The sequence below is a fragment of the Anticarsia gemmatalis genome, chromosome 3 (genome assembly GCF_050436995.1).
Source record: "Anticarsia gemmatalis isolate Benzon Research Colony breed Stoneville strain chromosome 3, ilAntGemm2 primary, whole genome shotgun sequence".
NCBI lineage: Eukaryota > Metazoa > Arthropoda > Insecta > Lepidoptera > Erebidae > Anticarsia > Anticarsia gemmatalis.
In genome coordinates this window covers 10,654,143-10,666,873 of record NC_134747.1, presented here as the reverse complement: position 1 = coordinate 10,666,873, position 12,731 = coordinate 10,654,143, and the positions used below count along the sequence as shown (strand labels likewise).

At 37.1% G+C, this 12,731-nt stretch overlaps 2 protein-coding genes and 1 long non-coding RNA gene across 4 annotated transcripts; 1 reads left to right on the top strand and 2 right to left on the bottom strand.

Annotated features, from left to right (window-relative positions):
* Nucleotides 1-996: 996 nt before the first annotated feature.
* LOC142987628 (TATA box-binding protein-like 1) lies at nucleotides 997-7,108 on the top strand. 2 transcript variants are annotated; one of them, XM_076136518.1, is made up of 4 exons: nucleotides 997-1,257; nucleotides 3,174-3,760; nucleotides 5,618-5,712; nucleotides 6,361-7,108. In XM_076136518.1, the coding sequence occupies exons 2-4, from the start codon at nucleotides 3,189-3,191 to the stop codon at nucleotides 6,576-6,578; spliced, it is 885 nt and encodes a 294-aa protein (XP_075992633.1). In that variant the 5' UTR covers nucleotides 997-1,257; nucleotides 3,174-3,188; the 3' UTR covers nucleotides 6,579-7,108. The 2 variants fall into 2 exon arrangements, with proteins under 2 accessions (XP_075992633.1, XP_075992634.1); XM_076136519.1 differs by lacking the exon at nucleotides 997-1,257 and adding an exon at nucleotides 1,902-2,151.
* LOC142987629 (uncharacterized) lies at nucleotides 2,366-3,167 on the bottom strand. Its single transcript, XR_012960521.1, has 2 exons — nucleotides 2,785-3,167; nucleotides 2,366-2,699 (listed from the first exon to the last, which is right to left on the bottom strand). It is a non-coding gene; the product is annotated as an uncharacterized LOC142987629 (long non-coding RNA).
* A 43-nt stretch (nucleotides 7,109-7,151) lies between the features above and the next one.
* On the bottom strand, nucleotides 7,152-11,781 carry LOC142987115 (cytosolic carboxypeptidase 6-like). Its single transcript, XM_076135668.1, has 12 exons — nucleotides 11,724-11,781; nucleotides 10,767-11,014; nucleotides 10,589-10,683; nucleotides 10,286-10,502; nucleotides 9,934-10,123; nucleotides 9,532-9,599; nucleotides 8,940-9,098; nucleotides 8,760-8,851; nucleotides 8,466-8,680; nucleotides 8,000-8,144; nucleotides 7,489-7,670; nucleotides 7,152-7,381 (listed from the first exon to the last, which is right to left on the bottom strand). The coding sequence occupies exons 1-12, from the start codon at nucleotides 11,779-11,781 to the stop codon at nucleotides 7,203-7,205; spliced, it is 1,848 nt and encodes a 615-aa protein (XP_075991783.1). The 3' UTR covers nucleotides 7,152-7,202.
* Nucleotides 11,782-12,731: the final 950 nt, after the last annotated feature.

The window sequence follows — 12,731 nt, the reverse complement described above, 5'->3', positions numbered from 1 at the left end:
GTGAAGTTAGATGCAATTAGTTTAGGAATAGTTCGCAAGAGCGCTATGAAATTGGTTAGGGCTGTGTTACATTTCTGCATAGGGGGACAATATTTTTTAATCCGAATTCGTGTAACAGGTTACTTTGTCCTAAAAATGTTCTTCTCAGGAAACTGACTAATTTAAAAGAGATATTACAATTAAAACTGTTGACGGGGCGCTGTGCTTAACCAAATAGGCTATAGCTATAAGGTGACAAATATTGAAACGGAAATATATAGTGGACAAGTTTTAAAACAGTGTCTACCATAAAATAAATTGAGTAGTAGGTACTACTCAATTTATTTAGATTAAAACACGCATTATATGAACACAATTAATCGTAATTACTATCAAAAAAGGTCTTCAACCTTCGATTTCTTTATATGTATAAACGCTAATCTTGCCTTCAGCGCAGACCACACATTTCTATTAACTATCGCTCAATATAAAATACCTTTTTTAATTTTCTTAAGTTGACTAAGAATTTAATTGCTAATTTCTGTCCGTCTTTATGTTTATCCGGGGCGTGCAGATGCGGTAACTTTCGCTAATAAAACGACGGGGAATATATCTAAACCTTGTGAAGTTAGTTATTAATATAATCAATATTCAATATCTTTGTAAAGGCAATTAATGCTAGAAAGCTATAAGGCAATAAAATCTAAAAAAAAAAAATATTTTAATTTTTGTATTCAGATTTCAGTTCAGCTCGACTATTATTCTGCTCAAAATGTTTGCTCTAATAAATACTTCATTCTGACTTTGTTTATTTTAAATGGATGGTCATTCAGGTTGTAGAGGTAATATTTATTAAACTATCGTAATTTTAACTCTACCAATTTACCATTTTTGTGTTTATATTAAAGGTAGGTACAGAGATTTTATCAATGAGAAAAATATTTTACCAATCATAGACAATTTGAAGCAATGAATTTGCAAAGGATAATCCATCAGTCATTCGCGTTTTTCATTCATTCAATTTTGTTCATCGAATGGAACATGGCGGTGCTAGGCAGGATGTGCATAAGTTTCTGAATTTTGCATTTATAAATGAATTGCATAAAACAGTTATATTCCCAAATAATTAACGTAATATTTCGTGTGTTATAAGTATTGCATCTGTGGAAAACCTGTTAGTAGCGATAGTCTCTCGTCTGGACTTTTTGTTCTGCAATGAAAATTATTATTCGTTGGTAGTGTAAAAATAATTGTGACAAATATATCACTTTACATCAGGTAAATAGTTGTTATCCATAATATTCATTAACATGTATGTATTATATTGTAACCTGCGAACTCGTAATCACAACTAACATCCCACAATAGCCACTCAGAAGTTATGAGCCTGCCCCATTTTGGTTCAAGTTCATTCTCGTGTTATTTTGTTCACCTATAATTTTGTAACTTACTTATATAAAATTCGATTATTTCTCATCTTATATTCGTTGATATGAACCGTCCCCCTATGGACATTAATTGCAACGAGTTAATAGGGAGATACATTTTCTTTGTGGTCCATAATCACGTGTGGTTCGGGTCGTTATGGGGTCAATAACTGCTGACTACTAAATAATTTCGCTAAAATAATTTAATGAAGAATTCATAACATTAATAACTAAATAGATAAATAGTCCGAGGTGAGTTTGAGTTAGCATAAACTCATGTATCGTGTAAAGCTCAGATTTGCATTATGTTCGTGATATAAAGCGTTCTTGTGCGCAATTCACTGGCAGGGGAGGTATCAATCGGAATGTGCATGTGCAGTGGCGCTAGGCGCAGGGCGCAGGATGTAGACAGGGCGTTGGGGAGGGCGGGGGTGAGGCAGGGTGGAGCGCGGGGCCGGGCCCGTCCGGCAGTCAGCTGTGCAAAGTGTCATGTTGTCGCGTCGCGCAGTACCGAGCCGTGGGAAGTGTCCTAAATTGTGCCCCTCCATTAAAACTTGAAATTCGATTCTGTTATGCCGAAAAAGCTCAGTTTAACATTTTATTTAATGGATAACATAATTATTTAGTTTGATATCTGAGGTTAAACTTTTGTAGAAATTCCTTTTATTTTGGGATATCACTTTTCTTTGTGCTTATGAAGTGGTTTTAAATATCTACAGTAATCCTGAATATACAGCATAGACAGGTGTGTAGATGTGTTGTATCTTATCAATTGAAATCTCACATTGTGTGTGATGGTTGTCATTGCTCTAGATAATCATAGACACATATGACTTTTTTCACTTAAACTGCAGTCAAAAATCAATATCTATCATTTGTTTTTAGCATAGATTTGTCTAGTAGTTTAGATTATACATTAACTAATCTTAATTAAAAATCTGCCAAAAAGAAACCAGTGGTTTTACTATATAGGTTTAATATAGGTTTCTTACTTACATAGTAATTAAAATAAATATAAAATAAGTTAATTAGTCATACTTGCACAAAATCTAAAAATGCAGAAGAAGAATAACATTAAGTATTACATAATTTAGAGTTGGTGTTGGTTTGTGCAAATGTTTTCATTGTTTCATGAATGTTTGCCACTTGCCATTGTTGTGCAATCAACAATTTTCAATAAAGTCCTCTTTATGGTTTACCGCTGAATGCTGACGATAACAGCCATAATCACAGTTTTCTTGCTCTCAATGTACAAACTTAATCAGTGTTTCATTACAGTAGTTGATTCATATCCTGTTATAAAAAATGTGGTATGAAATATTTTAAGCACAATTAATAAAAAATAAGGTTTACGATTTTTCTCTTAGTTTCTACTTACCATAGTTTATTAGGCACTTATAAATTTATTTTCTCAATGACAATGTCTGTGACTGGAAATTAAGATATTACTTATACATTAAGATATTACGTATTCAATAGGGGCAGGGTTTAGGTTATCTAATGTAATCACATTAATCTTAGACTTTCCTAAGAGAATACCTTTTGACTATGGAACATCTTAGTTCTTACAAATATTATTCGCTAACATCATGAGTTGCCTGCTAAAATAATCTCTTCAAAATAAACTGTTAAATCCTTGTGTACAAGATAAGCAAGTTCATTGTGTAACATAGTTCATAACATCATTAAGCACAAAATGTTAAGTTTTGTTATTGTTAGCATATTTGTTTGTTAGTATCATAGAAATGGTTATTTATCTTATTTCAGTGTGCTGTGGTGGTCATGGCTACGCTCATCCAGGAGAATGGTATGAAGGATCTGAGCAAAGGCACCCATGGGGTTGGCATGTCCACACACAGCGTCGCGAGTCATATGGTGCCCGACCATGAGTATTGCGAGGCAGGCTCCACCAGCGGGCCGCAGCCACAGTGCGCCGACACAGGCGAGACGGCCGGACCGCCCGTGCCCGTCGAAGAAGAAGAAGAAACCCCTGAAATAGACATAATGATAAACAATGTCGTGTGCAGTTTTAGTGTTAAGTGCCACCTGAACTTGAGACAGATAGCATTAAACGGTGTTAACGTAGAGTTTCGCCGCGAGAACGGCATGGTCACTATGAAATTACGTCGTCCGTACACGACGGCGTCGATCTGGTCGTCGGGGCGCGTGACGTGCACGGGCGCCACCAGCGAGGATCAGGCGAAAATTGCGGCGCGCCGCTATGCGCGTGCACTACAGAAGCTTGGCTTTCAAGTCCGCTTCCGCAACTTCCGCGTAGTCAATGTATTAGGCACATGTCGGATGCCCTTCGGTATAAGGATCATATCTTTCTCCAGGAAATACAAAGAAGCAGAGTAAGTAATCATGATTTTATTTGAATAAATTTCGAGGAATACTTGGAATCACAGTTACTATTTCATTATATTTTGCTTCTCCTCTTTCGCGTGAAGTCTGTTCTGACTTTAGACAACAAGCAACCTGTGACAGTCACTGCAAACATTGGTGCAACGTTGACCATCAAAATGGACATAATATGAAACAATCTAGAAAATATTTTTTTTATCATGTTTCCCTTTGATATGCCTACTTTAAAGGCTTTATACCTACCTACACAAGAAAAACAATTTGGAGTTCCTGACCTACCTACAGAGTTACGAAACCAGAGTTATTGTGAATAACAAAGCATTTTCAAACTTCACCATTTTCTAAGGTTTCCCTTTGTTAAGTGAAATGTTGTTTCCTCTGGCATTAACATTTAAAATACGAGCTGTTTATATCGTTAGCACTACCTACCTATTATTACCTAAACCACAAGACGTAAAAATGTCTACTTGTAATTCCATATCTCGTATTGTTAACTAATAAGCCTCAAGGTAGCCTACAAACACGTCAATCATTACATCGATATTTATTAGTAAATAATCTTTACTACTGCATATTTACTCAAACAAGATATAAATACTGCTAATCCTAATTCTTCCTATTTGATACCGAATCCATATCTCCACTATTTAGTAATTCTATTCTTCTTAAATCTTGGTTGTGTACATTTCTCTCCCAAGGATTTACTCTATTTTAGGAATTGACTCGAAAACCCGTGCTTTTGAGGTCATGGCAAAGTCCAACTTTTTTCGGCGTTTAAAGTCAGTGTGGTTTAAAACATTTGCTGCTTGTGCAGTCACTTTCACTAGTCTTGTAACCATAATCATATCTCTTAGAGACGGCCTCTCGCCGTGATCATTAGTACAGTATTATAGCATTACGCGTGTGTGCGTGACCTCTGTACAATTAGTAAGTCCTTATGAAGTTAAAATGTCTCATCGTTCGTAACTCTGATCTAGTTCAATATCGTTCAACTGAAATATATGTTTATAAGCATTAAATGCAGGCACTACTAGTCCGATTTCAAAGTCTCTTAAATTATTCAATAGAGTTTCAAGGGTGGATTTTGTACCTATTCACATATTGATATTGATTTTACCGGAATTGCACACGACTTCTTGGCTTAGCTTGTAAGTAGATAATGCCAGTGTTGTATACACAATATCATGACCTATTTTGATCCTAATTAGATATCAATTAAAAGTATAACAATAGTGGCAGGTCAGACACACCCTTTACTGTCCAAAATCATTTACTAGTCAAAAAGAGCAGAGGTGATAATAACTTTAGGTCACTGTTTGGACAAGCTTCTTAATCTTAATGACAAGTAATACTTGTGTATTATCTAGACAAGTTTAGGTCCCGATTATTTAATTGAGTTTACTCACACAGCACTGGGGAATTCTAACCAAATATCTAAGCCATTTTTATAGCTTATTTCACGCAATCGTGTTTTTTAATTAACGAATTTCAGTTGTTTCATAATTAATTTCCAACATGCACTATAAGACCTACAAGATTATTATAATTATATTGAACTGGTCAGTTAACTGAGTTAATCAGTTTTTTATCGGGAAATTGAGGTAAAATATTAAAAGCTTGAAGGATTCACCACTTTCAGTAATTAATTGATGACCTTAACATGTGGGATGATGAACTTGCTGTGGTCTGTTTCTAGGTATAAATAAAAAAATAAGGACTTAACAAAGAACTTTCCTAAAACGAACATTGTAAATGAAAAATAACTATTTCTGTATGGGCTTTATAAATACTAAGTTTACGAACTTACCATTCTGGCTGTTAATATATTTTTGTTTCTTTTTTTTCAGTTATGAGCCAGAGCTTCATCCTGGAGTCACATATAAGTTATATAACCCTAAAGCCACATTAAAGATATTTTCCACTGGAGGCGTAACTATCACAGGTAAATTGTTAAAGTACCATTTACACAATATTATTATTATGTCTACAAATCTAAGGCTGATTGTAACAAGGTGGCTTTTCATACTATAAATTTAGGAGCTTTCGATTGATTGGAACAATAAGCAAGGTAGCTAAAAGTCGTATTTTAAGATTTTGTCGTGAGCGCACTTGTTAAGTCTTAGGACGAAACAAAATGAGTAATAATTTGGAGCCCTACTGTCTAAAATGTGGTTGGTCCACACTATTTGAAAAACTTGTAAAATTCAACTTAAATCATACATTACACAGATTATAATTTTGACCAGCTCTTGAGAATTCTGGAAGAATCTTGAGACACTGTAATCCTGGTAAAATTCGTTATTCATTGTGGTGCTATAAATAAACAATAATCAGCCACATTTATTGCTCACTTATTCCTTCAATTTCTGTATAGGAGCAGGAAAACATTTATAAAATAACACAAGTCAATATAATAAACAAAAACTTTAATTTTAAATCGGGCCATAGGGAAGTGACGCTTCGTCTCGACGTTCTCGTCATCTTCTGACCACAGCACAGTCGTCCTCCAGTTTCTTTTACGATTATTTGTTCGTGGTATACTGTGAACACCTTAGCGGTAACCGGTAGTAACCGTGTGTGTTTGGTGCAGCCCGTTCGGTGAGCGACGTGCAGTCGGCGGTGGAGCGCATCTTCCCGCTGGTGTACGAGTTCCGCAAGCCGCTGACGGCGGCGGACGAGGAGCTGCTGCGGCAGAAGCGCGCGGCCCGCGCGGGCGCCGCGGCCCCGGCGCCGCCCAAGGAGGCGCCGGACGACGACCCCATGCGCCTGGTGACGCTGTCGGACGACGACAACGACGCCTGGGAATGACGCGCCTCCGCCGCCCACTGACGCTCCCGATGCGACGCCCAGTGCGGGAACGAAACGAACTCTATATTGGCATCGAAGCAATAACTGTCGGTTGTTAGTGCGATCGCGTGTGACTCGTCGGCGAGCTGTTCGGTTCATGCCAAAGATATTTATTAGGGGAGGTGCTTCGCGCCCGGTCCGGCCGGTCGCAGCCGCGACCGCTCGGCTGAACGTTCCGCGGAGCGCCCGCGCTTCTTTACCCTTCGTATGTACGATTGTATCGTTTTTGTGATGACCTGTGACCTCTTTAGTATGCGTAGATGAAGTCGAATCGTTTACGTTGAAACCAAAATTATCATAAAATGAAAAAATGTTCAAAAAATAAATCTCGATAACGATACTCAGTCTCGTTTTTCATTTGCCGTTATGATTGATGAATTTGTAGTGATAATAGTGTTCAATAAGATTTGTTCTAAGAATGAGATGACTGAACGATTAGAAGTTAGTGATTGTAAATATGAAAGCTTCGACATTATACGTTTCAATAAAAACACCTTTGTTTTATTTATATTATATTTGTTTAAAAACGCGACTAGATAAAAACACAACCTTATGTTGGTCATGACACTCGTGGTGCACATTAGTTTATGAATCAGACTCATGTGTATCGTACTCGTCACTTGTAAATCTAAATTGTGAAGGACGTGGTGGTCTTGAAATCCTTAACTGCATTTTTTCCATTCGCTGGTTGATGTACACGGCAGGTGTCCGAATGTACGCACTCATATCCACTACAGCCAGTCTTGGAGTTTTAACTGCAGTTCCTACAAGCATATATTTCTTGGGTTCATTTAATAAAATTATTACCTAAAAGGCTTATTAATTTTGATAAAAAAATTAAGTTAAATAGAAAATAATAGTTATTAATTACCTGTGATAATAGGTAAAACGTGATCGATGTTAGGTACAGTTCGAGGTCGCCTTGCCTTGAGCACAGGTCGGCGGGTAAGCTTAGGCGCTAAAGCTTGGATGGCAGGAGGTGACACCTTTGGCAGCGACGGTGATAGCACTCTCGCGACTAGAACTCTTCGTTCTGGCGATGAACTAGGAGACCTGAAGTTTTGAAACAACGATCTTTATTCATTAAGTTCTTTTATTTGCTGTACCGGTACTAGTTGGTACAGCATCCACTATTGTCCGAGTTAACTGTTCTTTCACTGAAAACATACTTCTTAAGAACGTCGTCAAAATGTTATGAGTATCTACACGAAGTATAGCAATGTCATGCTACCAGAGAATTGGGTAATGTATTGTACCCACTACCCATACGTAGGAACGGATAACTCTGAGACTGATAGATAAAAATGCTGTTTCTAATTATTATTATGCTCGAACGAAGTTACAGGGAAAACTAGATTTCTTTTATTAGTCGTTGCCATGACCTTTCTCGTTCAATGACTGGTCGTCTTCGCCGTCGTCTGCCGCGTTGGTCTTTCTTCTTACTTTTCCCGAGCCGAGGTGGTATTACACCGATATGTCGATAATAATCACATAGCGCTTTTGCTAATGACCTGCCGATTTTTCCATCTGGTTATAAGTTAAGGTGTCTATGTTTCTAGAACGAGCTTTACGTATATGTATGTGACAGGTAAATACTAAAACTGAAATTCATCCTAATACTAATATTTCAGTTCACGTAGAATATCGATTAGCGATTGTTGTGTTTTATATGATAAGATAACGAACTAAAGTTTACCAACATTATTATCAACAATCTTATGCCAATTCATTAATTTGCTAGGTACCTACTTATCAACAGTGCGAAAATTTGCTCTGCTTCTGCTGTTTATTTTGAAAGTCAATCGTAACATTGATTTGTACATAAAATTACAAAAAATTAAAGGATACACGCATCTTCAGTATAGTGAATATAAGGTCCCCTGGGAGATAATCTTCGGCCACCTAACGACACAAGTAGAGAGTAGGCGTCTACTGCGCCCGTGGGCAGCGCGCGGCGAGCACTGCCGGCGACCACTTGATCTGCGTTGAAGTGGCATGCTTCGGGACGCCACGCCTCTATACGAGATCCCAAGAACTTAGGAAGCACTGCCTGCCGCTCGAACCTTGTGACAAAAGAGTTAAGTTAAGAAAAATAATAAAGCACTTCTTAAATGTATGAAATAACTTAGAATTATAACATACCTGTAAACGTCGTCATAAGAATTTCCTCGAACAAACACACCCTCATGACTAATGTCTGCATGTAGGTCGATGATAAAATCCAATTGAACATTCTGCAAACAAAATAGTAAGGAGATTACGAGGAATATCGGTTAAAAGTTTTTAGCGCTCATATAGGCTCTTATATTTGGGAGTACCGACCTTTTCGGTAGTAAGTTTTCGTACAAGATCTTGGACAGCCATGAGCGCGGGATGCGCGTAACTGGTGGTTCGGTTCCAAGATCTATTAGGGTCGGAGCCGAGTAGGTCTGAGCGCTGGTTGCCTAGAAACACACCATCAGGGTTCAGCATCGGCACTACCTGAAAAATAACCATACAACATATTTTTCTTAATCGAAACATCAATAGACTGAAGAAGGTATTGCATTGTTCAACTTATGTGACGTCACATTGTCACAGGTATTTTTGCGAGAAACAACTTTATGGCGAAAGTTGATTTTTAATAGGCCCAGTTTTAGAAAGCGTTTCGTGTCCATACTTAACATCCGCAAAGTACCAAAAGTGGAATTTATTTATTTAACTAACCTACATAGGAGAAGGACCTTGACTTTAATTGCACATATTGTGCGTTATAATTATTTAATGATGGCTATTGATGGACAGAAATGTTAATTAATTGCCTATCTGCCTACGTATGCTCTCTCGCTCTCGCTTTATCAACAGACAAAAGCTACGCGTACATATTGGTATACATATCTATAGTTACTAGTTTAGGAAGATAATTTCAAATTACCTCTAATACGATGTTGTTCCGTAGAGCCACGGCCTTTTCTGAAGTGGTCAGTAAATAATCCAACAAACCTAAAAAAAACAATGATGACTATTGACTTTTAGTCACGTTATTTTCATAGAGTTTGTTTAAGTTTTGTTTCCTTTATAAAAATGTGCGGAGGACCATTAATTTCGCCTACTTTCTACTGCAGACTTATCTACAGGTAGATACTGTAAACTTATATCTATAAAATAAATAACTTGTCAACGATACTTTTTACTTTTCAATGGGATGATTACATTACATTTACTAAGTAGAACCAACTATTCATGCTCCTACGGCGCGGATTCAACATAGAAATCGGATGTGATACAAATATTCTCTACGGGAGACCGATTACATTCCATGTGAAGCTGTAATTACCTTGACAAACAAATGACGACGGTGGTTCCCCGCCGTGCGATCTCGCTATTATAAGAACGACCCTTTTCTTTGGTTCTGCAACTTTAATTTTTGTACCAACTGCTTCTTTATCTTCCTTTATTTCTTTTTCTTTATCTTTTTCTTTGAAATTGAAGTCTCCAATTGTAACTAAATCTATTCGACGTTTTTGCTGTAAATAAAAAGCATTCTAGGTCACTACTGATTACTAGGTACTACATTATTTCGAAAGGAATCGAGAAGACTCGCAGATATTACAAACACTACCGCTTGGGCCGAAGAGAAAGAGTAAGATGCTAGAATTAAAGGAACAAACACAGTAAAAACAACTCACAGTGGTCTGAGCAATAGACTCCCTAGTAGCGAAAGCCTGAGCTCTTTTTTCCCACAGTGCCAAGTGTTTTTGTAGCCGAGAGTACGAATATGACGCTGCTGCTGAAAACTGATACACATCTTCTTCACGATCGAATGCAAAAGCTATGCTCAGTATCTTGCGACCTCGGTGGACTAAGGAACGATGGTAAAACATCAAACGCCGCGGCAGTCTCTGCCTGAAAACAATGGAAACATAAGTGATTGGCTACTCCTTCATACTCTTGCTCGTGATACAGTGTGCTACGTGATGTGGATGTCTTACCATTTTTGTCGTGACGTAGAACGGACAAGTGGGGTCATATCGGTATCGTATAACGTTGTTTCTTTACCGAGATTCACAATATTAAATATCACCCTCTGTAACAGGCATAGAAAATTCATTGGAACCGTTCATTCTTTACTATATTGCGAAATAATTATAGCTAAGTAAGTACTCTTACCTGATCCTGTTTAACATTTTCAACTGTAAAATTAAACCAGAACCTGGCCCTGGGTCGGCAGGTGTCAGGTCTAACAAACAGGTCATATTCCAGGTCAGTGACGTGGTCAGCTCGTCCCAAGTTCCCGCACTCGAACGCCGCGTCGAAGCACAGTTGCCCACGTTTAGCCTTCCCGCTCTGTCCCGGGGGTCGCACGATCAGACGGTTCAAGTTGCCTAACCCTCCTTCTCCATCACTTTCTTCACTGTCTAAGAAAGTAAGAAAAATCTTTACAGTGTTCGTTAACAAGCATAATACCTCCTATTTCTACAAAAATACCTAATTAGTATCAAACTTTTAACCGAGTTTTTTTGACTATCTGTGCTTTCAAATTTTCAGTACCAATTTCGCAATCGGTAACCGGGATCCTGATCGTCGCATAGTGTTTAAATTAAACAATTCAAATGCTATCGAATAATTCAATCTTAAATTGATTTTCAAATTGATACCGCTTCATCCAATGAAGAAAGTGAATTTCCAAAACATATGATCTATATCTAAAAGAGCATACAACAGAGATTTAAAATGCAATTCATTACTAATTCAGTCATAACAATTCTTATGTTGATACAAATGCAGAATGATTTTAGAATACAAGTTGGTGATAAGTAGCTCATCCAATTTGCATTCACAAAATAGATTTCGATTACACGTGATAATATAATTCAGTCACAGTCTGTGATTGAGTCATAGATTTAGCACACGCACACACTTTAGACAACACATTTTAACAACTTTATCAGTCACTTCAACTAAGTTAAATTTAAGGTATAGGTAATAATGATAAATTTAAATTTAAAAAAATATTTTTCTGTCAAGTACTGGTTATTTATGTTTGGCTCCCAAAAAGTCACTACCAAAATTACTTATCTCAAAGTTTATGAGAAACTTAAATATTTTAAGTAAATTGCGTAATACCACAAGCGGGTCGTAGGTAGATGCTAGTGTGTTCTAGCTCATCCGGGTACGAAGACATAGCGAGACTGCTTAGGTTCCCGACCAAGCCGCTTTACTCAACTAACTTTAACGATGTACGTGAACGGGTTCACTTAAAGATTGACGGCAGTGCCTAGGCGATAAGTGCACGAATATGTAAGGAAAACAGTTTACCAAGACACGCCAACCGTATATTGAAAGTTTTTTTCTTATTTACAAGTCTATTGAAATTTAAACGATTGGAAACTGTTTCTGTTTATGGACTTAGTTTCAATTTGCGAAAGGTGAAATAGTGAACGGTTGTTGTTTAACTTTTCTTACTAAGTTCGTTTGATTTGTATCTGAAATTCGGGTGTTAATTTAAAACGAGAACGGTTACAATACCTTGTGCCTATTGATGATCATATCTATCTAATATTTTATAAGTCTTCATTGTATATTTGTTTCATTCGGTAAAGCTAGTATATTTTACCTTGTAGTCACGGTGTATCGAATTGGGTATAATGTTAAACACCTAATTATGTACACCCTTAAATCTCATATACGGGACCATATCGACAATAGATGTATCTAATAAACGAAACGAGTGCCAGACTACTTTAAAAACTTGCATCGTCACATGTTTCTAAATCTATTCCAGCAAGATCATAAAATAACGCTCAATCTCCTTATTCCTTAAAAGTTGGCACCAACATGTACTTGGGAGTCTTTTATCGTAATATTGGCAAGCGACTTGGCCACTTGCGTCATCGCCATATATTAGAGGTACCTTTTAAAGGAAATAAACTATCAGAATTAGCTCATTATATTTATTTACTGGTTGTGACGTACACATTAACTTGTGTTACTGATATTACAGTTTTCAGCATTCGCTATTAATATGGCTATCAGAATCAACATTATATCTTCGAATTGAAAAAGTTGTTTCAGAAAGCAGAAAAAACTCTAGCTTGAGCTTTATTATAGGTATTGCTGCAGATCAGTACGTAA